This window comes from Haliotis cracherodii, unplaced genomic scaffold, assembly GCF_022045235.1.
Source record: "Haliotis cracherodii isolate W230 unplaced genomic scaffold, xgHalCrac1.p SCAF_6, whole genome shotgun sequence".
Lineage (NCBI taxonomy): Eukaryota > Metazoa > Mollusca > Gastropoda > Lepetellida > Haliotidae > Haliotis > Haliotis cracherodii.
In genome coordinates, this window is record NW_027266319.1 from 1,108,576 (window position 1) to 1,134,401 (window position 25,826).

Consider the following 25,826-nt stretch of genomic DNA (forward strand, 5'->3'; position numbering starts at 1 on the left):
TTGTGTCACACATTGTACATGGGGTCGGAATCAAGTCTGGACTTCTGTTACACATTGTACATGGGGTGGGAATCAAGTCTGGACTTGTGTCACACATTGTACATGGGGTGGGAATCAAGTCTGGACTTGTGTCACACATTGTACATGGGGAGGGAATCAAGTCTGGACTTGTGTCACACATTGTACAGGGGGTCGGAATCAAGTCTGGACTTATGTCACTCTTTGTACATGGGGTGGGAATCAAGTCTGGACTTGTGTCACACATTGTACATGGGGTGGGAATCAAGTCTGGACTTGTGTCACACATTGTACATGGGGTGGGAATCAAGTCTGGACTTGTGTCACACATTGTACATGGGGTGGGAATCAAGTCTGGACTTCTGTTACACATTGTACAGGGGGTCGGAATCAAGTCTGGACTTCTGTTACACATTGTACAGGGGGTCGGAATCAAGTCTGGACTTCTGTTACACATTGTACATGGGGAGGGAATCAAGTCTGGACTTATGTCACACATTGTACATGGGGTGGGAATCAAGTCTGGACTTATGTCACACATTGTACATGGGGAGGGAATCAAGTCTGGACTTGTGTCACACATTGTACATGGGGAGGGAATCAAGTCTGGACTTATGTCACACATTGTACATGTTGTCACGATGATTAAAGCGACAGCAAGTATATATTACTCAGATCTAAGTTCTGGTGTTACATCAGATTCTCGCATTGGCCATACATGACAGATGATGTCACACTTATACTTGCCGCTGCCTTTTGTTTCGTGTGATGGAGAAATGTCTGAGATGACAGTGTCTAAGGCAGTGAAGAAGAATAGAACTTCAGGTCAAGCTAGGTCAGTGTGAGCGTGGAGCATTCCGAATGATGTACATGCGGCGTCTATTTGGTGTCGATGGTACGCAGATGTATTGATTGCTTAATATTGATTCTGTTTATTGGTGGTGCACCTAACATGCACAGCACGGAGTTTCCTCTAGTTCTATTTATTACAACAACAGTTAAAAAAACCGTGCCCTTCGTTGAGATTACTTGCAATAGACTTGCACAGGTCTCTAAGTCAAACATTATTACATGGAGTTTAAATCATAATTTTTATGTAATAGAACAAGTTGTCCCTATAAGTGACTTGCGAAGAGCGAAGCTCAAGGTCGTAAGCACTGCGGCATGACATTTGTCAAGAAGCGGTGATGTGTGACTGACGTTTTGTACTGTGTAACGCCCCACTGAATTGTGGTCAACACGTCCCGCGCATATACCCCGACTAAAGCGCCATGCTCCACCTTAACCTCATTCCATAAATCATGTCAGCATATCATGTGTTTTGTCTGGCGGAGTCGGCAAAGTTTCTCTTTTTGCTCGCTGTCACTGAGGGCGTTGCTGCAGGGAGGTTGACGGTGTTGCAGGGAGGTTGATGGTGTTGCAGGGGGTTGATACTGTTGCAGGGTAGATGATACTGTTGCAGGGGGTTGATACTGTTGCAGGGTAGATGATACTGTTGCAGGGGGTTGATACTGTTGCAGGGTAGATGATACTGTTGCAGGGGGTTGATACTGTTGCAGGGTAGATGATACTGTTGCAGGGGGTTGATACTGTTGCAGGGTAGATGATACTTGCAGGGGGTTGATACTGTTGCAGGGTAGATGATACTGTTGCAGGGGGTTGATACTGTTGCAGGGTAGATGATACTGTTGCAGGGGGTTGATATTGTTGCAGGAGAGGTTGATGGTGTTGCAGGGGGTTGATACTGTTGCAGGAGAGGTTGATGGTGTTGCAGGGGGTTGATACTGTTGCAGGGAGGTTGATGGTGTTGCAGGGGGTTGATACTGTTGCAGGGTAGATGATACTGTTGCAGGGGGTTGATACTGTTGCAGGGTAGATGATACTTGCAGGGGGTTGATACTGTTGCAGGGTAGATGATACTGTTGCAGGGGGTTGATACTGTTGCAGGATAGATGATACTGTTGCAGGGGGTTGATACTGTTGCAGGAGAGGTTGATGGTGTTGCAGGGAGGTTGATGGTGTTGCAGGATAGATGATACTGTTGCAGGGGGTTGATAATGTTGCAGGGTAGATGATACTGTTGCAGGGGAGGTTGATGGTGTTGCAGGGTAGATGATACTGTTGCAGAGGTGGTTGATGTTGTTGCAGGGGAGGTTAATGCTGTTGCAGGGGTGGTTGATGTTGTTACAGAGATGTTTGATGCTGTTGCAGGGGTGGTTGATGTTGTTACAGAGATGTTTGATGCTGTTGCAGGGGTGGTTGATGTTGTTACAGAGATGTTTGATGCTGTTGCAGGGGTGGTTGATGTAATTACAGGGGTGTTTGATGCTGTTGCAGGGGTGGTTGATGTTGTTACAGAGATGTTTGATGCTGTTGCAGGGGTGGTTGATGTTGTTACAGAGATGTTTGATGTTGTAGCAGGTTGATGCTGTTGCAGGGGTGGTTGATGTTGTTACAGAGATGTTTGATGCTGTTGCAGGGGTGGTTGATGTTGTTACAGAGATGTTTGATGCTGTTGCAGGGGTGGTTGATGTTGTTACAGAGATGTTTGATGCTGTTGCAGGGGTGGTTGATGTTGTTACATAGATGTTTGATGTTGTTGCAGGGGTGGTTGATGTTGTTACAGAGATGTTTGATGCTGTTGCAGGGGTGGTTGATGTTGTTACAGGGGTGTTTGATGTTGTTGCAGGGGAGGTTGATAATGTTGCAGGGGTAGTTGACGTTGTTGCAGTGGAGTTTGATGTTGTTGCAGGTTAATGCTGTTGCAGGGGTGGTTGATATTATTACAGGAGTGGTTGATGTTTTTGCAGGGGAGGTTGATGTTGTTGCAGGAGAGGTTGATAACTTTGCAGGGGAGGTTGATTCTGATATATATTCTAGCCACATTAAGAAACTGTGCACGGAGAAAATATAGATTATAAGGGCACACCGTCCATATATGAAATATAGGTTTGAACACAGCAATTATTGGAGACATTCAAACGCTCATGCACGTGCCATGCGATATGACGTCATTGATGGGGGCCTATGGGCGTGCAATGTGTTACTGCACGTGCATCCTGTGCAGCTGTACACAGCATGTGCAACTCAAAATTCGCTGTCACTTTGGAAAGCATGATCTGTGGTCATTCAAAAATTCAAAACTTCTCAGGCGCAGACACAAGCATATCACAAGCAAATCATGCCAAGATTGACAGCTGCACAGCGCCATGAAGCCATTGGAATGATCCGAGCGGGAATGAGGCAACAACAGGTGGCAAAACATTTCCAATGCCATCGTAACACGATATCGGCATTGGTGAGGCGTTATCAGAACACAAATGACGTTGCCGACCACCAACGTTCAGGACGTCCCCGAGTAACGACGCCAAGACAGGACAGATGGATTCGAGCTACACATCTCCGACACAGGTTCCAAACGGCAGTAACGAAGTCCCAGACTATTCCTGGACTGCGCCGTATCCATTCCAACACTGTCAGGAATCGTTTACGTCAGTACGGGATACGGGATTCGATCACGACGCCCTGCCATACGTCCCATCCTGACACACCGTCATCGCGTCAACCGTCTAAGATGGTGTCGAAATCATGTTCGCCAACCTCGAATATGGTGGAGAAATGTTGTCTTTACAGATGAATCGAGGTTCAACATTTCCCGGCGTTTGGGAGAACGTTATGCACGCAACTGTATTGTGGAGAGGAATCGTTTTGGAGGTGGCTCTGTGATGATTTGGGGTGGGATAACAGCACGGCACCGAACCCCTTTGGTGGTTGTTCAGGGCAATCTCACCGGTGTTGGCTACAGAGATCAGATTCTGAGGCCTGTGGTCATTCCTTTCCTGCAACGTCATGGCCCGGGATTGACATTTCAACAGGACAACGCTCGTCCTCACACGGCTAGGGTCGCAATGGATTTCCTTCACCATAACAATGTCATGTTACTGCCATGGCCTGCAGTTTCTCCAGATCTCTCCCCAATAGAGCATGTGTCGGATGAAATGGAGCGCCGTCTGCGTCGTCTTCCACATCCTCCAGATAACGTCCGTGACTTGGCACAGGATTTGAGGAGGATATGGCAGGCCATTCCCCAGGCCTTCCATGCCCATTTGGTGGACTCCATGCGTCGCCGATGCACTGCTGTGATTCACGCACAGGGTGGTCATACCCGTTATTGACTTTGTGACTTTGTCGTTTGTCCCCCTACTCCATTGTGATCTTCTGACGTCATCGTAACAGATGCTGTTCAGGTCCCGTTGACATTTTCTTATGGTCCGATCATTCAGCTGCTACAGCGTCTGCATCATTTTGTTCTTGCTGTGTTGTATTTCAATCCAGAACATATTTTCTCCGTGCACAGTTTCTTTATGTGGCTAGTATATATACAAGCAGCATGTAACGCCGACCACTTTCTGCAGACCACTGCGTTAGCGTTTTGCCTTGGCCATCTCGCTTTCTTAACATGTGCCCAGTTGAAGACACTAGGACCACCTTTCCCAAGAAAAACGAGAGGTGGTCCCAAGGTGTTCAGTTGGGGACATGTTAAGAAAGCGAGACGACCAAGGCAAAACGTAAACGCTATTGGTCTACAGAAAGGGATATATTTCAGCATCAACCTCACCTGCAACAGTATCAACCTCACGACAACATCATTACACTACACTGCAACAGCATCAACCTCCCCTACACCAACATCAACATCACATGCAACACCATCAACCTTCAAAACAACAGTATCAACCTCCTGTGCAACACCATCAACCTCCACTGCAACACCATAAACCTTCCTTGCAACACCATCAACCTATAAACTAGTATATGGCATATATATACTGAGTCAAATTAAAATCTTCACATTTTTAAAAGTAATCCCACATATGATATACAACGGACAAATGTATCAGAGAAGGTAATTGTTAATCATTAATGTCCAAAGAAGGATTTTAATTAACGGTGGTAACCATAATTTGTTCCAAGCACCTACGGTATTCGGTAATAACATCAACAGTTTAAATCATAAGTCCCAAGCACGAGAATCTGATGGCACACAAGTTCAGTAGCGTGTATGGCCACCATGTGCGTTGACAACTGCCACACAAAGCCTCCGCATGGACCTTGTGATGCTTGTGAACACATGATTGGGAAGACGACGCCATTGTTGCTGCAAAATGGTGCCAAGATCTTGCAAATTCTGTGTGCGCAGACTTCTGTCAAGAGCGTCCCAGACGTGTTCGCTGGGATTGAGGTCGGGAGACCTTGACGGCCAGTCCATAACGTTGACTCCCGCATTCTGAAGGAAATTCCTTGTCAAAATTGCTGTGTGGGGTCTATCATTGTTCATCGTAAGTGTCGCTGTGCCCACAATTGACGTTGAAGTCTGTGTAATTGAGTCAGAATCGGCCCGCAGTATGGCCGTCGTGCTTGAATGTGAGCAGTTCTCAGACGGTTTCGAACAGTTTGCGCACTCAGTCTACCCCCAAACAGTTCATTTCTGGTTGATGTAGCCGTCAAAAATAGGTTACGGAGGTGACGTAGGTCAATCTGACGATCCTCTGCATGTGACGTCACACGTGGTCGACCTGGCCGAGGGCGATCAGCGGTGGTACCCGTTTGCTGTAGACGCGTCTGTAAATCATAAACAGTCCGTCGACTACAACCCATCGTCCTTGCTACTTCAGCTACGGACGTTCCCGTCTGCAACATGCCGATGGCACGTTCACGTTGCACATTTGAAAGGCGTGGCATGACAAATGGCCGTAAAGACTTTTGTTTTCTTGTGTTTTTCTTTTTTTGTTAATGACTGCTAACAAGTATGGCTGAAAACACGTGCAGTATTATGGGCACGTGACCAGTTGCACGTGAAAAACGCTTTTTGCCACTATAGTGCTGTGCACATGATTTTGATCGATTCACCTGCACAAAAACGGGTGTTATCTGAAGACAATACGTGATCATTACTGTTTAAATACACAATAAGGGCCCACAATGATAACTGGTCCTCGGGTCCTGTCGGCAGCAGAAATGCTTGGATTGGTTCGAAGTACCCATCATGGCTTGGTGACACTTCATTATCTCAGGGACTAGTGCGTCACGTGTACTCGGCAGCCACTGGATGGCCCGCCCACTGCTCAGTGCATTATCCGCCATCTGTCGGAGAGAGTTGCACCAAACACAGCCAGATATCAAGTGACAGTTGATCACTTGGGAGTCGTTGACATACGAACTGTTTTCACCTGTAACCCCGCTACAAGGTGGCGGCAGATGGGGCTATTCACGTGAATTAATGTAAGTAGATTATTATATCTAACACTGCGCGATAAATACATTTAACTCGTCGAGAAACATTTAATTGTCGTTATTGTCAATGTTGAAAATATGAACAGCTATTGTAGTTTGGTATGGCGATATCATTGAGAACTCGGAATTGTACTTGTTGGACGCGTTTCTTAGATCATACGTGTGTGTACATTAATGGGTGGGAATCTTCTTGACTGGGAACTAAATACTAATTTGATTTTACTTTTGCATACTGCCTACATTCATACGTAGACACCACAATCAATTTACTCTCACCACGTGACCGTTCATTATAACCACCGTGCCACAAGCAGACGGGAAGGAATGTGGAAACCATAAAAGGTACAAATCTATCATGAAGTGGCTTACTAGGAATTATCTCACCAATTGTCCCGCCTTATCACTCTGAAGGAGTGGCACTGTGGACTAGCACAAGTCTCTAAGGCAATAATTATTAGTTTATATAATAATTCCTAGATTTTGTAAATAATAATAACAAGTTGTCCCCATAATAGACTGTACTGTTCACGTATCTAGACTTGCCTATTAGGAGGATAGAATTACTGCACACCAATGAGCCTTTCTTTCAGTACAGCCTTGGAGCAAGGCTAGTACTTGTGGCACTGGTGTCGTGATGGTAATATGGCCGGGTGACTGTGTAGTTAGAAGGTGTAAGTAAAGGTCGGCCTGGCTCACGGCTGTATGGCAGCAACATGCAAGTGTATTCCGTTCTCAAAATCCGCTGTGTAATATTTGTTAAGTAAAGTATCGTCATGCACCATATTTCACTCAAACCACCTGACGACGCATTTTGTATCGATCTCTACACCCGCCTCTTCACATTCACAGCAATATTGGAAGTTCTCTGCACCTTGGCCACATTTCAAGGACATTTTGATTCTTATTTATATATAATAAGGTTCAGAAAAGATTCAAAATCTAAATTTCATCTCATTATGGGATACTTGTTATCAACACGATATCAGGAAGGAGGCAACGAGTACTTCTAGACTGTGATAGTCAATTCCGATACAGGTTTTAGAGATAATCTTTTATTTAAACAATTTGCCACACTTACATCGGTATCTTCACATGGATGAGGACGCGTCATAGACCTGCAACATTCACGATCATCACAGCAGTAAATGGTAGGGAAACTTGAAGATCCGGGGTAGAGTAGGTCTTCAGCAACCCATGCTTGTCCCCCGTGAAGATCCGGGGTAGAATAGGTCTTCAGCAACCCATGCTTGCCGTAAAAGAGGACTATGCTTGTCGTAAAAGGCGACTAACGGGATCGGGTGGTCAGGTTCGCTGACTAGGTTTATGCATGTCATCGTATCCAGATCGATGCTCATGATGTCAATCACTGCATTGTCTGGTCCAGGCTCGATTAATTACACACCGCCGTCGTATGGCTGTTATATTGCTTTCTTCGGCGTGAAACAACAAATAAAGAAAAACAAATAAGGACGCCCACAGTAGGATTGCCCCTGCAAGTGATAATGTGTTAATCAATGAGTCTGCACCCACGCGTCTAGAGAAAGGGGCGCACGGGTGGCCAAGTCGTCTCTGCTGTGAAGGGTTGGGTCCCTTAGGTGTACCTGCATCCTATGATCATGGGTTCGAATATGGATCGTTGTCAGAACCAAATCCATGCTCGTGGGTTTTACCAAACTATTAAACATCGAAATAAGCGAGAAACCCTTTTTCCATTATACTGAGGAAACTGACATATTTTATCACTACAACTCATAGCAACGGTATAATTATTTTGTATTGTTTATATAAATGCGACAAAAGCACTTTCTATAATCACTTGGAGTATCTGCTAAGATGAAAGTCCTTTGTACGGGTCCGACTATATCAAAAAGTGATGATACCGGGTGTCCTGTCCCTCACAAACACATGCAAAGGAAAGTCAACTGTGTACACTAACACACACGGGAACATTTGGTACAAGTCAGAATAGCTCTTTGAAAACTTCGTGGAAAGAAGATGCTCGCTTGCGCTTCAAAGGTTGTGACATGTAGACACCAAGGGCTGGGGCTGCTGGAATATTGCTGGACAGAAAGGGACAGCTGACTACTGGGCAGTCATAGTAGTAAAGAGAGTCGTTTGTCGTTCTTAAACTTTATGCAGACATTGTAAGTCAAAATCTGAAGTAGTTTGGGCTGTTTCACTTGTATCTTTTCGCTGATATATCGGAATCTCAAGTTAAACTTCTTGGCCAAATTGATTTTGCTAATTCGACACATCACGATTTATCTGAGTAAAGAAACAGAGGGAGCATACGTGACGTCCAAAGGGACGCCCACACATGCAGGACGCCCACACATGCAGGACACCCACACATGCAGGACGCCCAAACATGCAGGACATCCACACATGCAGGACGCCCACACATGCAGGACACCCAAACATGCAGGACAACCACACATGCAGACCGCCCACACATGCAGGACAACCACACATGCAGGACGCCCACACATGCAGGACGCCCACACATGCAGGACGCCCACACATGCAGGACACCCACACATGCAGGACGCCCACACATGCAGGACGCCCACACATGCAGGACGCCCACACATGCAGGACGCCCACACAAGCAGGACGCCCACACAAGTAGGACGCCAACATATGCAGGACGCCAACATATGCAGGACACCAACATATGCAGGACACCCACACATGCAGGACACCCACACATGCAGGACGCCCACACATGCAGGACACCCACACATGCAGGACGCCCACACATACAGGACGCCCACACATGCAGGACGCCCACACATGCAGGACGCCCACACATGCAGGACGCCCACACATGCAGGACGCCCACACAAGTAGGACGCCCACACATGCAGGACACCCACACATGCAGGACGCCCACACAAGTAGGACGCCCACACATGCAGGACGCCAACATATGCAGGACGCCAACATATGCAGGACACCCACACATGCAGGACACCCACACATGCAGGACGCCCACACATGCAGGACACCCACACATGCAGGACGCCCACACATACAGGACGCCCACACATGCAGGACGCCCACACATGCAGGACGCCCACACATTCAGGACGCCCACACAAGCAGGACGCCAACATATGCAGGACACCCACACATGCAGGACACCCACACATGCAGGACGCCCACACATGCAGGACGCCCACACATACAGGACGCCCACACATGCAGGACGCCCACACATGCAGGACGCCCACACATTCAGGACGCCCACACATGCAGGACGCCAACATATGCAGGACACCCACACATGCAGGACACCCACACATGCAGGACGCCCACACATGCAGGACGCCCACACATGCAGGACGCCCACACATGCAGGACGCCCACACAAGCAGGACGCCCACACAAGTAGGACGCCAACATATGCAGGACGCCAACATATGCAGGACACCAACATATGCAGGACACCCACACATGCAGGACACCCACACATGCAGGACGCCCACACATGCAGGACACCCACACATGCAGGACGCCCACACATGCAGGACGCCCACACATGCAGGACGCCCACACATGCAGGACGCCCACACATGCAGGACGCCCACACATGCAGGACACCCACACAAGTAGGACGCCCACACATGCAGGACACCCACACATGCAGGACGCCCACACAAGTAGGACGCCCACACATGCAGGACGCCAACATATGCAGGACGCCCACACATGCAGGACGCCCACACATACAGGACAGCTGTGGCTCTGCGACATACTGAGCTGATAGTGTCAGTCTTCCTTATCAGCTGTTGACGACGTCAGCTGACGGGAGTCCGACCCTGTAGTGCCCTTATAAATGATGGGCCAACGAATGTTTTTAATCCTACTTTCCAAATGTCCCAGGTTTCTGGAATTGCCTAACCCTAACCACAAACATCCCTCCCCCACCACACACATCATCACCCCACCCCCCACCCACCACCACCACCACACACATCACCACCCCCACCACACACATCACCCCCACCACACACATCACCCCCACCACACACATCACCCCCACCACACACATCACTACCCCCACCACACACATCACCACCCCCACCACACACATCACCAGCCCCACCACACACATCACTACCCCCACCACACACATCACTCCCCCCCACCACCACACACATCACCCCCCACCACCACCACCCCAACCACACACATCACCAGCCCCACCACACACATCACCACCCCCACCCCACCACACACATCACCCCCCCCCCACCACCACACACATCACCCCCCACCACCACCACCCCAACCACACACATCACCCCCCCCCACCACACACATCACCCCCCCCCCCCCCACCACCACCACCACCACACACATTACCACCCCCACCACACACATCACCACCCCCACCACACACATCACAACCCCCACAACACACACATCACCACCCCCACCACACACATCAACCCCACCACACAAATCACCCCCCTCCACACACACACACACCACACACATCACCACCCCCCAACCACACACATCACCCCCCACCACCACCACACACATCACCCCCCCCCCCCACCACACACATCACTAACCCCCACCACAAACACCACTAACCCCTACCACACACATCACCACCCCTACCACACACATCACCCCCACCACACACATCACCCCCGCAACACACACATCACAACCCCCACAACCCCCACATCTCCACCCCCACCACACACATCACCACCCCCACAACACACATCACCACCACCCCCACCAAACACATCACCACACCCATCACCACACCCACCACACACATCATTCCCCCCACCACACACATCACCCCCACCAAACACATCACTACCCCCACCACACACATCACTACCCCCACCAAACACATCACCACCCACACCACACACATCACCACCCCCACCACACACATCACCACCCCCACCACCCATCGCCACCCCCACCACACACATCACTACCCCCACCACACACATCACCACCCCCACCACACACATCACCACATATTACCCCAGCCCCACCACACATCACCCCCCCCACAACACACATCACCACCACCCCCACCAAACACATCACCACACCCATCACCACACCCACCACACACATCATTCCCCCCACAACACACATCACCCCCACCAAACACATCACTACCCCCACCACACACATCACTACCCCCACCAAACACATCACCACCCACACCACACACATCACCACCCCCACCACACACATCACCACCCCCACCACCCATCGCCACCCCCACCACACACATCACTACCCCCACCACACACATCACCACCCCCACCACACACATCACCACATATTACCCCAGCCCCACCACACATCACCCCCCCCCCCCCCCCCCGAATAAACACACACACACACACTCACAACCCCACCATCCCGACCATCCTGACCCCCACCACACATTACCCATCCCAACCCCACAACACATCACCCCACCCGCACCACACATCCGCTCCTCCTCCACCCCCATCGCCAATCACCTCCCCATTATAAATCACCTCCCCCTCCCTAACCCCCACCGCACATTACCCCCACACCCACCAGACATCAACAGTCCCACCCTGCACATCAACACTCCTACCGTTGGTCGATGAAAGTTCGCGAAAGTCCTCTCTGACGTCACCTGTGATGGGATGTCTTCAGATCTTTGTTTATCCGCAGCAAGAACTAATGATGCTGTCCCAACCCCAACCACACACATCAACCCCACCACACAAGCCAAACCCTACCCCTAACCACATTATACTACCCACACCCACACACACCCTCACAAAGTCCTCCGTCAGTTATTGACAGAACTATTCAACCAGCGACAACCGAAAAAAATGTTGTGTTGTGCTTTGCAGAGGAGCGCAATTGAAGTCGATAGAGTCCAGTAACAGCTAACCAATACTGATGAATGTCCCGTTTGACACACACTGTAGCACGTATACAGCTTGAGGCATATACTGATATATTCTGGTACCGTTCCGGAACCACATTCACGATGACTAAGGTAATAATATCTATCACTATAAAAAGAAACTGAATTAAATGCATGCTGTACAAAAATCGATATATTGACTCCGCGTTAGATGATCATATACACAAGTGTTGCATAGCAACGTATTATATCATGTCCTTGATGTCACATTTACAGCAAAGCCTGTTACAAACATTGGTGTAATGGACAAAGGACATATGGAGACAGGAAGAGATACAGCTCTATGGATAGAACTGTATTACAATGAATGGGACTTTTTGGTGTAGATGCTGACAACGTTACCAAGCAGGTGGTGTACAGATATGTCAGATAGGGGGTATATACATGTGGATAATTGATGTTAATACAATGGTTGAATGATGACAGATTGAACTATATTAAGACAACTATCTTCCTTGTGTGGATGCAGTCTATTGCTACATGCCGGACGCTGAGCCACAGGCGTACAATGTGGTTAAGAAACTTTTCAAGGATTGCTCATTCCTGTGACCAGACGCCATGATTTCAAAGGCACGAACGCCCGCCTCGGACAGCTTGGTAACTGTCTTAATAAATACATAAGGCCGGCAAGTCTGGAGTGAGTGAGTTGGGTTTAACGCCGCTTTTAACAGTATACCAGTTTGTCGCGGCGCGTCAGCTAAATGTGGGAGGAAAGCCTGAAGTGATGCAGGCCTCAGACATTTACCACTTCGGTGAAACCCACGTGCATGGGTATGGTGCTGACAAACCTAGAAACATAATCGGGGCGAACCTGGATTCGAACCCACAATCATAGGTTTCTGGCGTGCCCAAGGGACGCAACTCTGCACAGCGAATTGCGGCGCCTTAGACGACTGGGCCACCCATGCCCCCTTGGACATGCCACAGTGAATTGATAGATATATGGGCGGATGGATAGATATATGGGCGGATGGATAGATATATGGGCGGATGGATATATATATGGGTGGATGAAAAGCTGGGCGGATGCATAGATATATGGGAGGATGGATAGGTATAAGGGTTGATGGATATATGAAAGGGTGGATTGATAGATGGGTGGATGACAGATATATGGATGTATGGATGGTTAGCGGGAAGGATGGTTAGATATATGGGTGGATGTTTAGCTGGGTGGATGATTAGATGTATAGGTTGATGATAGATATATTTGTGGATGGATAGATGGACAGATCGACATTGGTAGGTGGCTGGGTAATGGGTGGGTAAGTTCCGCGTGGGTTGAGGGTGGGTAAGTTCCGCGTGGGTTGAGGGTGGATAAGTTCCGCGTGGGTTGAGGGTGGGTGGAATGGTAGACGCGATAATGAATGGAATGATGGATGAATGGGTGGATGGCAATACATGTACAGTCGCTGGGTCCGTGGATGTGTGGCTAGGAGGGGAATTGGACGGATGAGGGACAATGGATGGACATGCTTCTCAGCGAATGGAAACCTTATCAGACAGGTTTATATGCCAAATAGGAAAAACGAACCATAGGCAAACACAAACAAACAAAAGTTTTATCTACACGCAACGATACATAATGTTAGTATGCATGCGAGTCATATTCAGGTAATCATTTAATCGGTGAGTGAGGAAGTCCTGCTTGACGCAGCCTCCAGCAATATAACGGCTGGTCACTGAGATGGGTTCACATATAGTACCCATGTGCGGATTCAAACCCGGGCTTTCAGCGTGACGAACAAACGCTTGAACAACTAACTTACCCAAACGCCCCTATTCAGTGGAGGAGTCTAAAGAAGCCACAATGACTTGATGGATTAATGATAGTCTTAGCAGTTATAGCTCCGTATATAAAGAAAGAAAGGACATGGATTGAAAAGAAAAAATGACAAGAGAAAACAGAGCAAGAGAAACAGGAGGCCATACACAAAGCAAGTAGAGAGTCACATTTAATAATTGGCAACAGGGTGTTGATAGTTGTACTGTTAGGCCTGACTCCATTGATGGAAATCGATTGAACTATTCCACTCTGGGTCCGCGTCAGATCAGTTTTCAATTACCCCGCTCTCGTGAATAGAAACTTCCACAATTACATCCGCCTTGTATTATTAGGGCTCGGCTGAACGATGGCAATCCAGCATCGACTCCGCATATAGGTCGTTAAACAGTGACATATGTACAAGTACTAAACTGCCGGAGCTGCAAGTGTTGAATGAGGCTAAAGAGAACAGCGACAATCAATAGAGCTCCAGTGCATGGTGCGTCACAGGTCTGGTAGCGATACCTACAGTTGGTTTTTACGGAACAGGTATGACCGATTGCGGTGGTCACTTCACCTCACACAGTGTTCTTATATTTCAGATGAAGCCTTACAAAAACGATGGGAATAAAGGAGATGTTTGCGGAGGAGTTTAGTTCGACGAGTTTTCTTCTTGACCACAAGTATCCGGGTCGGTTTGTACGGTTTGAGGTAAGGCGTTACTTGCTGGTTAAGGTATAACTGGTTCTGTCTAAACAGGGCGTACTCTCTCCCTGCTTGACGAGCCTGTGATTAGCATGATGTGTGATGAAGGGAGTCTAGAGCACATCGGGCTTCACTTATCAAATAACATGTCTCTTTTATCGAATAAACTTAAAATGTTCATGAGTGGCGGTTTCAGGTGAAAGTTTGGCTGGCCACGAGAACAAGTTATTAAACAGCTAATACTATTTTCTGTTTTTTATATGTTTATTAAAATAATATAACTAGTATATGGTACAATTATATAAAGGGACAAGAACACTTTCCATTATTATTACAAATATATCCATTGTGCGATTCCGACTATATCATGAGTATGTGTTTATGAATCACTATTAAATGGTGATGACACCAAGTGTTCGCGAAAAGGTGAGTGCATCCTGTCCCACCTGTGGCACCTGTCACAAACACATGCAAAGGCAAGTTAATTGTTCACCTGAATAAAATACGGGAACATATGGAATACGTCATTATACATGTAGATAATTGCATCGGACATCATTTTTGACACTGATGTCGTCAAACTGGGAAATGTCCCCCACATGTCTACCATACAACGTTTTGACAGCTTTATATAGGCCCGAATGTCGTATGAAGGTCTTTAAAATATTTGACATATTAGTATTTTTTTAGGTTTTTTTATAGTTTTCCGTTAGGTTACACATGTAGGAAGGTGACCGTGATGCTAATACATCACGTGATGTCTTTTGTCTTGGCAACGCCCCCTGTGGGTGAGGTATGTGGAGACGGGTGTAGTCATGTTGGCCTGGGTGCCTCTGTCAGACAGGGACTATGGGCAGGGCAGCACTCGGTACGGGTGGATCATGAGAAACGATCAAAAAATTCTAATGCTCTATGTTAATCTACCAATACCCAAATACACTGTACCCGAATTCCCCGAAACACTGTCTCGTGTGTTCTCAAATATTCAATATTCAGTGTAAAAAGATAGCCATTTTGGTTTTACGCCGCTTTTAGTAGTACTCCGCAATATCACGGCTATATCATCTGGGGATTCGAACATGGACCTTCGGCGTGACGGACGAACGCATAAACCGCAAGGCAACCTCGTCGCCCAACAAATACTACACAGCAAGCTGTTGTGGTGTAGGGCCACTTTTCAATATTGACATGACCCGTGAAGATCCGGGGAAGAATAGATCTTAAGCAGATCATGCTTGCCGTATAAGGCGACTATGATTTGTCGTTAGAGGCGACTGACGGGGTCGGGTGGTCAGGCTCGCTGACTTGGTTGGTGCATGTCATCGTATCCCAAATGCATCGATCATTGCTCATGATGTCAGTCACTGGATTATCTGGTCCAGACTCGATTATTTACAGACCGCGGTCATATAGCAGAAATATTGCTGAGTGCGGCGTTTAACAACAAACAAACAACACTATTGACATGGTATCCGTTGAACTATTTACCACAGTCGCAAAACATCTCCATTGTTGCCAACATGGCTGCCAGGGGATATGTATGTAGCATGGCTTCCAGGCAGTTATATGTTTCCACAACAAAACGTATTAGTAAGTAATGTATGCTTGCACAATAGTAGGATCGTGGAGTCATTTACCATACAGTATAATTAGTTCTTCTTTATTATTTAAATTGCTCAGATCCTATGAATGCATTAGGATGGAGCGAAGCATCAGTCATTTGGTTTACAAAGGAGGGGAAGTATACTGCATGACTGGACATACACGGCGCACATAATCAACGACATCTGTCGCAAAAAAAACAGCTTGCACTTCAGTCTTGCCTGTTGATTTAGATGTGATGCTAATTTCGATTTGCACTTGAAAACACATGCTATAACACACAACAGAAGTTGCGTTGTCCTCCACACACCATTTGTCATTTGATTAAAAAAATGTATGAGGAATTCACGGATGTATATATCGCAGTTGAGTTTGAAATATACGTGATGTTACAGGCGTCTCATTACCGGTATGCGGAAACGTCATATTGTAAACACTATCCAATATGGCGGAAAGTTCACTTCAGCGTTCGTGTTTGCGTATTTTCCAAAACATTCTAAACGATTCTAGGGTTATCGGCGACGTTTTGGAATGATCATTGGTGATTTCATAAAAGACAAATACCCCTGATCAGTAATGTTATTTTTGAATTTATTTCATATTCGATATTTAGATTTTTAAAACATGCCTTAAATAACGCTGAGAGTGGTGATTTAGTCATGTGTAAAATATGGCGACATTACCGATGTACCTAACTTTCAGAGGTCATTTTCAGTACTTTTGCTTGGCCGGTGGATGATATCACAGAACAGGGAATTTCCCACATTATTCAAAACTGTGAAGTGTATCTGTGTGCGTGATGTATTTTGAATTTTACACGACTTCAAAGTGAGGGGTGAAGAGGAGGGACATATAGAGAGTTACTGGGTATCCAGCCTGATCATATAACTCTTTAAGGGAAAAGGCAATGTGTGATATTTATATAATTACATTTTCCCTTCATTTATTTCAATGCCATATGCTACTGTAGTAGTAAACCCCGTCACTATGGCGTCCTTTCCAAGATGGCGGCACTTCCGGTTCCCATTTACCACGCCATCAAATTGCATGTTCGAATCTCCAGAAATGACGTCATGATAGAACAATGTTTTATCGTGAAATAAAGAACGCTTCGTTCTTCATTGTTCTTTGCGATTTATCGCGTAACTATTTTATAGAAGTGAATAAACTGAGCTAATACTTTCATATAGCGCCTGACATCCAACTTGGATAGTTGCTCAGCCGTTTCAAATGTTAAATTTGGCGCGGTTAAATCTACAGGTAACCTTGCTCCACATTGAAAACACAGAACGTGTATCTCCATTCTAGATCAAACGCGAACTCTTTGGTGTTAGCAATTATATTGAGTGAAGTGACATGGGGAGAGTCCAGTGTTTTGAGTGGGTTGTCGATCAGATCAGAATTTATGGAATCACCAACAACAGCCTTTAAACAAAATATGGCACTCTATATATGGTCAAGCAGATTGTTTACATCGTAATACTTCACGCGGACGTATGACAGGCACTGACAGCATGTATCACGGCAACGTCGTAAGCTAACATGAGGTGGGCTTCCTTGAAGAAAAATAAGCAAGCTTTGCAAAGATTTCGTCCTACACCGCGTGTCGCCTCTATGATGTCATATCGCTCAATGTGATGCAAAAGATATGACGTCACAGTAGTATATCGTAAACCGTCAAATAGCAAGCTCTCTGTTGTCCACAAATACGTTCTCGTTGTAGATTTCTATCGTATTTTTTGCACGAAATCTATTGCGAGACACCCTTTAAATATTGTTGTTACAGCAGCTTTGCATTTTGTAACCTATAATTGTACATACAATTATTTAAATACGCCAACCGACAATGACTGTAAAAGAAGGACTATTCTAAACATATCAGCTTACGCGGAGATGTTGCCGTCAAATCGTCTGTTTTAATCTGTGAGGGCTTATTGTGATTTGATACCTCTGACTGAACAATCAAAATCGAGTACTTTCCAAATTCATGTAGAATATATGTTACTATCCAGTTCAGTGGATCGGTGTACATTCGCTATTATTCTCAGCTCCTTGAGGCGTATACAACCCACCTTAAATTGCCTCTGAGGCACAAGAATAACGGGTTACTTCTGGGTGAACAGAGGCGTATTTCGGACAAAGTCATTTGCCTAGGGAAACATTTTACATGTGCGTCAGTGAGGGGCAGGACCGACTACCTAGAAGCCCCCGGACACGGTCTTCACCCATCCACCTACTCTCAGCCACCAATGCGTCGTCGCCCGACTTGTGTGACCTGTGATCTGTGACCTGCGAACACGTTCAGGGAATGTTTAATGTGGCAAACTATGTGTCATATTTATCTACATGTTTAGTTTTGTGTGTAATCATACACTACCAGCGTGGCCCATTCGTCTAGATACTGCTAGTTTCTGTGTAGAGTTGCGTCCCTTTAACGGGCCAGGAACCTATGGCTACGGGTACGGTTCCCAGATTTTCCGCGATCATGTTTCTTGTCGGCACCAAACCCTCACGATGCAAGCCATATAACCGCGGTCTGTTAATAAACGAATCCAGTGATTGACATCATGAGCATCGATCTACGCAATTGGGATACGCATGACATGCATCAACCAAGTCTGCGAGCTTGACCACCCGATCCCGTTACCCCTCTTACGACAACACAGTCGCCTTTTACGGCAAGCATGGGTTGCTGAAGACCTATTCTACTCCGTATCTTCACGGGTTATTAGTCGTCCCGATGGACGGGGCTCCGGAATAACGGGGTCCCACTATAGTTGTCGGCTAAATTATATGCTTTCTCTGATGTCTGGTTATTCTATACTTAGTGTTATACCAATGCAGCTGTCAAATTTCACCTGGGAATGTACTAACCATATTGTTTACAACTATTATAAATATTGATTAATATTTAATGCTTCTTTGTGTTCGGTTCAGTGACTGCACACACTCCCGAGTCCCTGTCCGATGCATGCTTTAGCTGCAAGGTATTCAGATGTATGGGAACTACATGTCCACAATAGGAATCAATTTACAACTGATCACAGTTGAAAGTGATCACTATATATGTTAATTATGAATGTGTTATGTTTAGAAGAAATATAATTAAAATATATAGTCTATAGTTTAATTCAAACTGAATTTCTGTCATTTTTGTTGGTGTTTATTGACTTTAGTATCACGTAGATGTAAAAAGCGACCAATAGTATAACAGATTCTAATTATCAATGTTTTACGTTAAAAAAATAATGTCAATATTTTTATGACATATTGCGATATTGAACTGTACCTGAAAAATTATTTCTATCAACGACAGTGCTGACAAAGTAGACACAATCTATGGACAACCACTTCTTTAATGCTGTAAAGGCGACGTTCTGGTATAGATCCTTATACCGTTGTCAAGCAAGACTTCATAGTATTAAAGAAATTGTTTTATTCATAATTTGTGTTTACCTTGTCATCCGTCAACGTCTAAGTAATGCCTCTGAAACAATTCACTGCTGCTTGACTACACTGCTATATACGAGGCTGTAGACTTGGGTTGACGTATTTCCGCCCATTGTAAAGCTGATGTGGTCAATAGTTATTATGATATATATTGATTATGAATATTTTAAGTTTAGAAATAATATCAATACTTTTACAGTGTCTTTCTATATTAAATTGTAATTATTTATTTCAGTGATAGCTGGAATACAATGATAAACGTTTAGATATGTTTGGTTAATTCTTGTAGATAAACTGTCCTCACTTAATGTCCCATGTAATTTGCGGTGCTGGAATATCAGAGACTGAGAAGGGTAGTATGCAGTTCAACTTCGCGATCAAGATTATTGTACTTATATAGAATCGTGCATACACGTGTGTGTGTGTCGGATTGCACAAAGTTCAGACTAATGCCGGTTTTATAGTGCTAGCTCACTGAGATACCATGCCGAAGTTTAACAAGAACACCCCGCTCAGCCACAGTATTACTGACCATTCCTTGTTTTATCCCCTTAATGCGGAGCCCCAGGCAGGGTAACAAGTACCTCCTTTAGTGTCTTTTGTACTCAGACACAGCTCTTGTCTCCGAGCCGACCAGTACTTGTTTTATCTCCTTCATGCCGAGCGCCAGACAGGGTAACAACAAGTACCATCTTTTAACGTCTTTTGGTATGACGATGCCGGAGATCGAACCCCGGACCTTCCGCTCTCCGGGCGTACGCTCTTCCACCAGACCACGGAGGCAGTCCCGCATATCTCTAGGTTTTATCTGGCGACCTACATTCAACGTACCTCCAGTATGTTTTATCATTGTGTGGTTTGTTAACTGGCTGTCGTCGCATGGTTAGAATACTGCGGTGCGGCGTCAGGCAATAAATTCCACCATTTTGTATGTAAATTGTATGACTGACGGGTGCTACAGGTAGGGCAGAGCATGCTGATCCTTTTCGCGAACACCTGGTGTCATCACTGATTTTCAGTGGTCCATTCCTAATCATTTCCACAGCTATTTGCCCTTCACGCCCAATGGAATCTGTTTCGGTAGAAAGTCTTGACTGGTTATCCTCGTGTATCAACAAAGTATTGCCTTCTGTCAAATATAATGGATATCTTCACTCTCAGATGCGCGAATAATGGAAATATTCCCCTTCTCTAAACATCCGTTTTTATTGCTTGACAAAATATTCCAAATGTCTGTATTGGCCGTTTCCTGAGGTTATCAGCTTGTGTTGACTGTGCTGTGTTTTAGGCGTGAGGCTTAGTTAAGATATGATATCTGCGGAATATACTCGATTCTTACTGCACCTGGCACAGTGTGGACAGTTCCATGTTTTACCTCCAAGAAACCTTCCTTTCATGGCAAGGACTCGCACTCGTCCCTGAGATACTAGTATTCACTAAAAACCCACACATGTGGATTCCCTGGAACACTGTAGTTTTGTGAACACCCTAGTTTTGTCAACACCCTAAAGGTTCCCCGCTGCTCTGTACTACTACTACTACTACTGATAGTGGTTCTCCGGCCCAGTTGTCAGTAGGTTTCAGGTGCTCCTTGACGTCAGGTAACGTGTGTGTCATTGTCAATACCATTATGGTACATACCTTTGCACATATCTGAGTATTCCCTGTTAATCTGCCATACATATTTGTCTTTCAATGAGCCAGCCAGTATTGTCAAACCAAGCTTGTAAGGACATTGTCTTCTAAACCTTCTGCAATGTGACAGAAGTCTTCCCATGTTGAACACTGCACACACACACACACACACACACACACACACACACACATATATAATGTAGAGTCATGACAGTAGATCGTATTTGGAGTAGGGTGAGCTAACAAAAAAATCAAACTTGTAACTGGAAACTTTTCAGTAAGTCTTTCAGTGTCAAAAAATATTTTTTACAAAATTTGGGAAACATTTCATTCACCTCAAGTAACTTCTATTTGGCAAATAAAAACAATGGTTGTGTGTAAATTTAAAACGATATAAATATCCACCACAAATTAGTAATTATTGTTTTTCATTATTTGATAATTAGAAATGAAAATTAACAAACATTTTTATAATGTAATATTGGGATTGGGATGATTTACATATCAGAAAATATTTTGTCTTGAGGTTAGATATTTTATTTGAGATATTGTTTTAATCATAACTATGAATATGAATATTGCAACAATGTAATTTTGGTGGCTGACAATTTCTTCTAAGTAGTCGGTCCCTAATTATTTGGACGTTTTATAGTTTTGTGTGTTGTGACCATTGTCGCTGAAGTGTTTTACTGTAGGCTGTTTTATTGTTTTATTGCAGTGTGGCAGCCCAAAGCTGTACGCGGTCTGGAGGTTTACATGGATGCTCTACCACATCGCGGCTATCATATCAAGCGGTCTCCTGGAGAAGTACTACGCCAGCTCCCCAGATAACAGATGGAAGTGGCTGATCTTCCTCACGAACTGGAACTTCATGGTTCTCACATTAGGGGCCATTGTGGATTTCTTTACCACTGTGTTCGTTCAGTGGGGCTACCCGCAACTCCTCGAAGGTAAGGACGAGCATAAGGATGAACAGGCGCCTAGATTATCTTGTTTGTTTGTTTGTCTGTTGTTTAATGCTGCACGCAGCAATATTCCAGCCAGATGACGGCGGTCCGTAAATAATCAGACAATCCAGTGATTGACATCATGATCATCGGTCTACGCAATTGGGATACGATAACATGCATCAACCAAGTCAGCGAGCCTGACCACCTGATCCCTGTAGTCTCCTTGAAGACAAGCATAGTCGCCGTTATAGGCTATATTACTTTGAGGAAATAACGCTTTCTCTACCGCGACCATTACGCTAAATATTCGCGGTGTAGTCGTGTGAAGGCGTGGTCGCCTTAAGAGGCTATATTACTTTGAGGAAATAACGCTTTCTCTACCGCGACCATTACGCTAAATATTCGCATTGTGGTCGTGTGAAGGCGTGGTCGCCTTAATATGCTATATTACTTTGAGGAAATAACGCTTTCTCTACCGCGACCATTACGCTAAATATTCGCATTGTGGTCGTGTGAAGGCGTGGTCGCCTTAAGAGGCTATATTACTTTGAGGAAATAACGCTTTCTGTACCGCGACCATTACGCTAAATATTCGCATTGTGGTCGTGTGAAGGCGTGGTCGCCTTAATATGCTATATTACTTTGAGGAAATAACGCTTTCTCTACCGCGACCATTACGCTAAATATTCGCGGTGTAGTCGTGTGAAGGCGTGGTCGCCTTAATATGCTATATTACTTTGAGGAAATAACGCTTTCTCTACCGCGACCATTACGCTTAATTTTCGCATTGTGGTCGTGTGAAGGCGTGGTCGCCTTAATATGCTATATTACTTTGAGGAAATAACGCTTTCTCTACCGCGACCATTACGCTAAATATTCGCGGTGTAGTCGTGTGAAGGCGTGGTCGCCTTAATATGCTATATTACTTTGAGGAAATAACGCTTTCTCTACCGCGACCATTACGCTAAATATTCGCATTGTAGTCGTGTGAAGGCGTGGTCGCCTTAATATGCTATATTACTTTGAGGAAATAACGCTTTCTGTACCGCGACCATTACGCTAAATATTCGCATTGTGGTCGTGTGAAGGCGTGGTATTTACGTCTGTATTCGCAACTACTCGAATGTGAGCATGGAACATAGAGAATACAGCATCAATAAGAGATTAGATTATGGCTGCATTACTCTTCAGACTAACCGCTTTCTGTACCGCGACCAGAGCTCTAAACATTCGCGGTGTGATCGTTAGTCTGTCAAACAGACCCTGCAACCAATATATCCAATACAGCCCATGCAAGTCTAAAATGTTTGGCAAGTCTAGAATACTGCAGTGTCAGACGAAGAGGTATCTGGGCTCCTTGTTTATTATATTCTATAAGTATAATTTAACAACTGTTTCTTTCCTATAGACTATACTGTATATGTTCATTTCAGAGACTAGATGTTAGTCTATGTGATCAAATGAGCACAGAAGCATAGATACAGCATCAATAAGAGCCTAGATTATAGCGATATTACTGTGAAGAACACGCACTTTATCTTCCGCGAGCCGGCGCTAAACGGTATGCAATAGTACGTAAAGTCTTGGAGAGACAGATGAAGTAAATGAGTTTCATTTCCCTTGCCACTTGTAGATGTTCATGATGTTTGATATTCTATCTTAGTGCTAGATATAATTAGATAATGTATATGGTCGCTGGCAAAGACAATCTTCAGAACCGTCTCAAAACGTGTAACTGTATTGACAAGATTTATCAACCAATTAATCTTTTTTTATAAAAACAGTATCATGATTTATTATTTTCAAGGGGCCAACAATCCAAGTTTATTTTACAGTTCTCGATTTAGGGATAATGACGGTCCGCTTCATTTAACTAGTCAGTTGTAGCCGAGGTGGGGAGAGTTATAATGCGACGCACCACCAAGTTTTCTCGGGAATTAAAGACTTATTTTGGTCACGTTTCAGAAAAGGAAGAGGAGTCGTTACCATGGTACCTGAAGTTGGTGTGGGTGCTGTCTAACATCTCTAACTCCGTGTCTGTGATGGTGACCGTGGGTTACTGGGGTTTCGGCACGTTCGACCGTAAGTGAAAGTTTTAGTGGTGATTGTGAGGTTTGTGGTTGAGTTCGGCACATTTTGTTTGTTGTTAAACGCCACACTCAGCAATATCTCAGCTGTATGACGGCGGTCTGTTGATAATCGCGTCTGGACTAGACAATCCAGTGATTGACATCATGAGCATCGATCCACGCAATTGTAATACGGTGACATGCATCAACCAAGTCAGCAAGCCTGGCAAAATATATCACTACTTCATTAATCATGTTGCTGTTTCCCTGCTAACAACAGTGATGCTTATTTGTTTCAGCAACAAAAGGTTTGTCAGGACCTCGGGTTCTGCCCTTCCTCGGCCACGGCATGAACTCCATCTACGTCATCTGCAACCTCTGTGTTACGGCCATGCCGATACGCTTGTTCCACTTCTGGCAACCTTTAGTCTTCACCGTCATCTACGGCATCTTCAACACCGTTTACGTCGCCCTTGGCGCCACCGACGATACAGACAAGCCTTACATCTACCCACCGATAGACTGGCGAAAAAGCCCAGTGAAGGCTGAAGCTATAGGTCTAGCTGTAGTGTTTGGTGTGATCTTCGCTCATATATTGATATTCTTCATACATCTAGCACGTAGAGGTATAGTGCACGCATGTCGATGTGGAACTCCCACAGCAGAGAAAGAACCAGCTGCAGCCAAGATGAAGTCATCAAGTGAATACGGGAGTACTCACAAAACAAATAACTTGTAAGATATTTGGGTATAGGGTTTAATAAAATGTTGAGTTTCTGTTTGAGATGTTCTTTAATCTTAATAGCGTGAGCGACGCAATACATGAGATAAAATATCCTGCAGACTAGGTACATCGAAAGATACGAAAGTTGTTTTTGTATGTTGTTTTAGGGCGCATACAGCAACATTACAGCTAACTTACGGCGGCCTTTAAATAACCAACCCAGGCACACGAGTGAGTGAGTGAGTGGGTGAGTGAGTGTGAGCTGATTGTGTGAGGAAGGCTCGAAGTGATGCAGGTCTCAGACATTTACTACTTCGGTGAAACCAACAAGCACGGGTATGTTGCTGACAAACCTAGAACCATAATTGGCGCGGACCAGGATCATAGGTTTCTGGCGTGCCCAAGGGACGCAACTCTGCACACACTCTGATGACAAACGTCGTTGGGGTACGATGACACACCTCAGCCACACGTCACAGAACGTTACCACCCGATCCACAATTTATACGACACTGCGACATCATCAGGTACGTGAGTGAGTGAGTATGGTTTTACGCCGCTTTTAGCAATATTCCAGCAATGGGCTTCACACATTATACTTATGTCGGGAATCGAACCTGGCACGTCTTCGGTGTGACGAGTGAACGCTTCAGCCACT

At 45.4% G+C, this 25,826-nt stretch overlaps 2 protein-coding genes across 3 annotated transcripts; one reads left to right on the top strand and one right to left on the bottom strand.

Moving 5' to 3' along the window:
• Positions 1-1,322: 1,322 nt before the first annotated feature.
• LOC139445364 (serine/threonine-protein kinase phg2-like) lies at positions 1,323-6,162 on the bottom strand. The gene is made up of 2 exons (XM_071226499.1): positions 6,114-6,162; positions 1,323-2,572 (listed from the first exon to the last, which is right to left on the bottom strand). Exons 1-2 carry the CDS (start codon positions 6,160-6,162, stop codon positions 1,323-1,325), a joined length of 1,299 nt encoding a protein of 432 aa, XP_071082600.1.
• A 6-nt stretch (positions 6,163-6,168) lies between these two features.
• LOC139445717 (protein rolling stone-like) lies at positions 6,169-25,206 on the top strand. Of its 2 annotated transcripts, none has more exons than XM_071226921.1 (5): positions 6,169-6,300; positions 14,636-14,744; positions 22,144-22,375; positions 24,341-24,457; positions 24,744-25,206. In XM_071226921.1, the coding sequence occupies exons 2-5, from the start codon at positions 14,655-14,657 to the stop codon at positions 25,181-25,183; spliced, it is 879 nt and encodes a 292-aa protein (XP_071083022.1). In that variant the 5' UTR covers positions 6,169-6,300; positions 14,636-14,654; the 3' UTR covers positions 25,184-25,206. The 2 variants fall into 2 exon arrangements, with proteins under 2 accessions (XP_071083022.1, XP_071083023.1); XM_071226922.1 differs by lacking the exon at positions 6,169-6,300 and adding an exon at positions 14,430-14,532.
• The last annotated feature ends 620 nt before the right edge of the window (positions 25,207-25,826 follow it).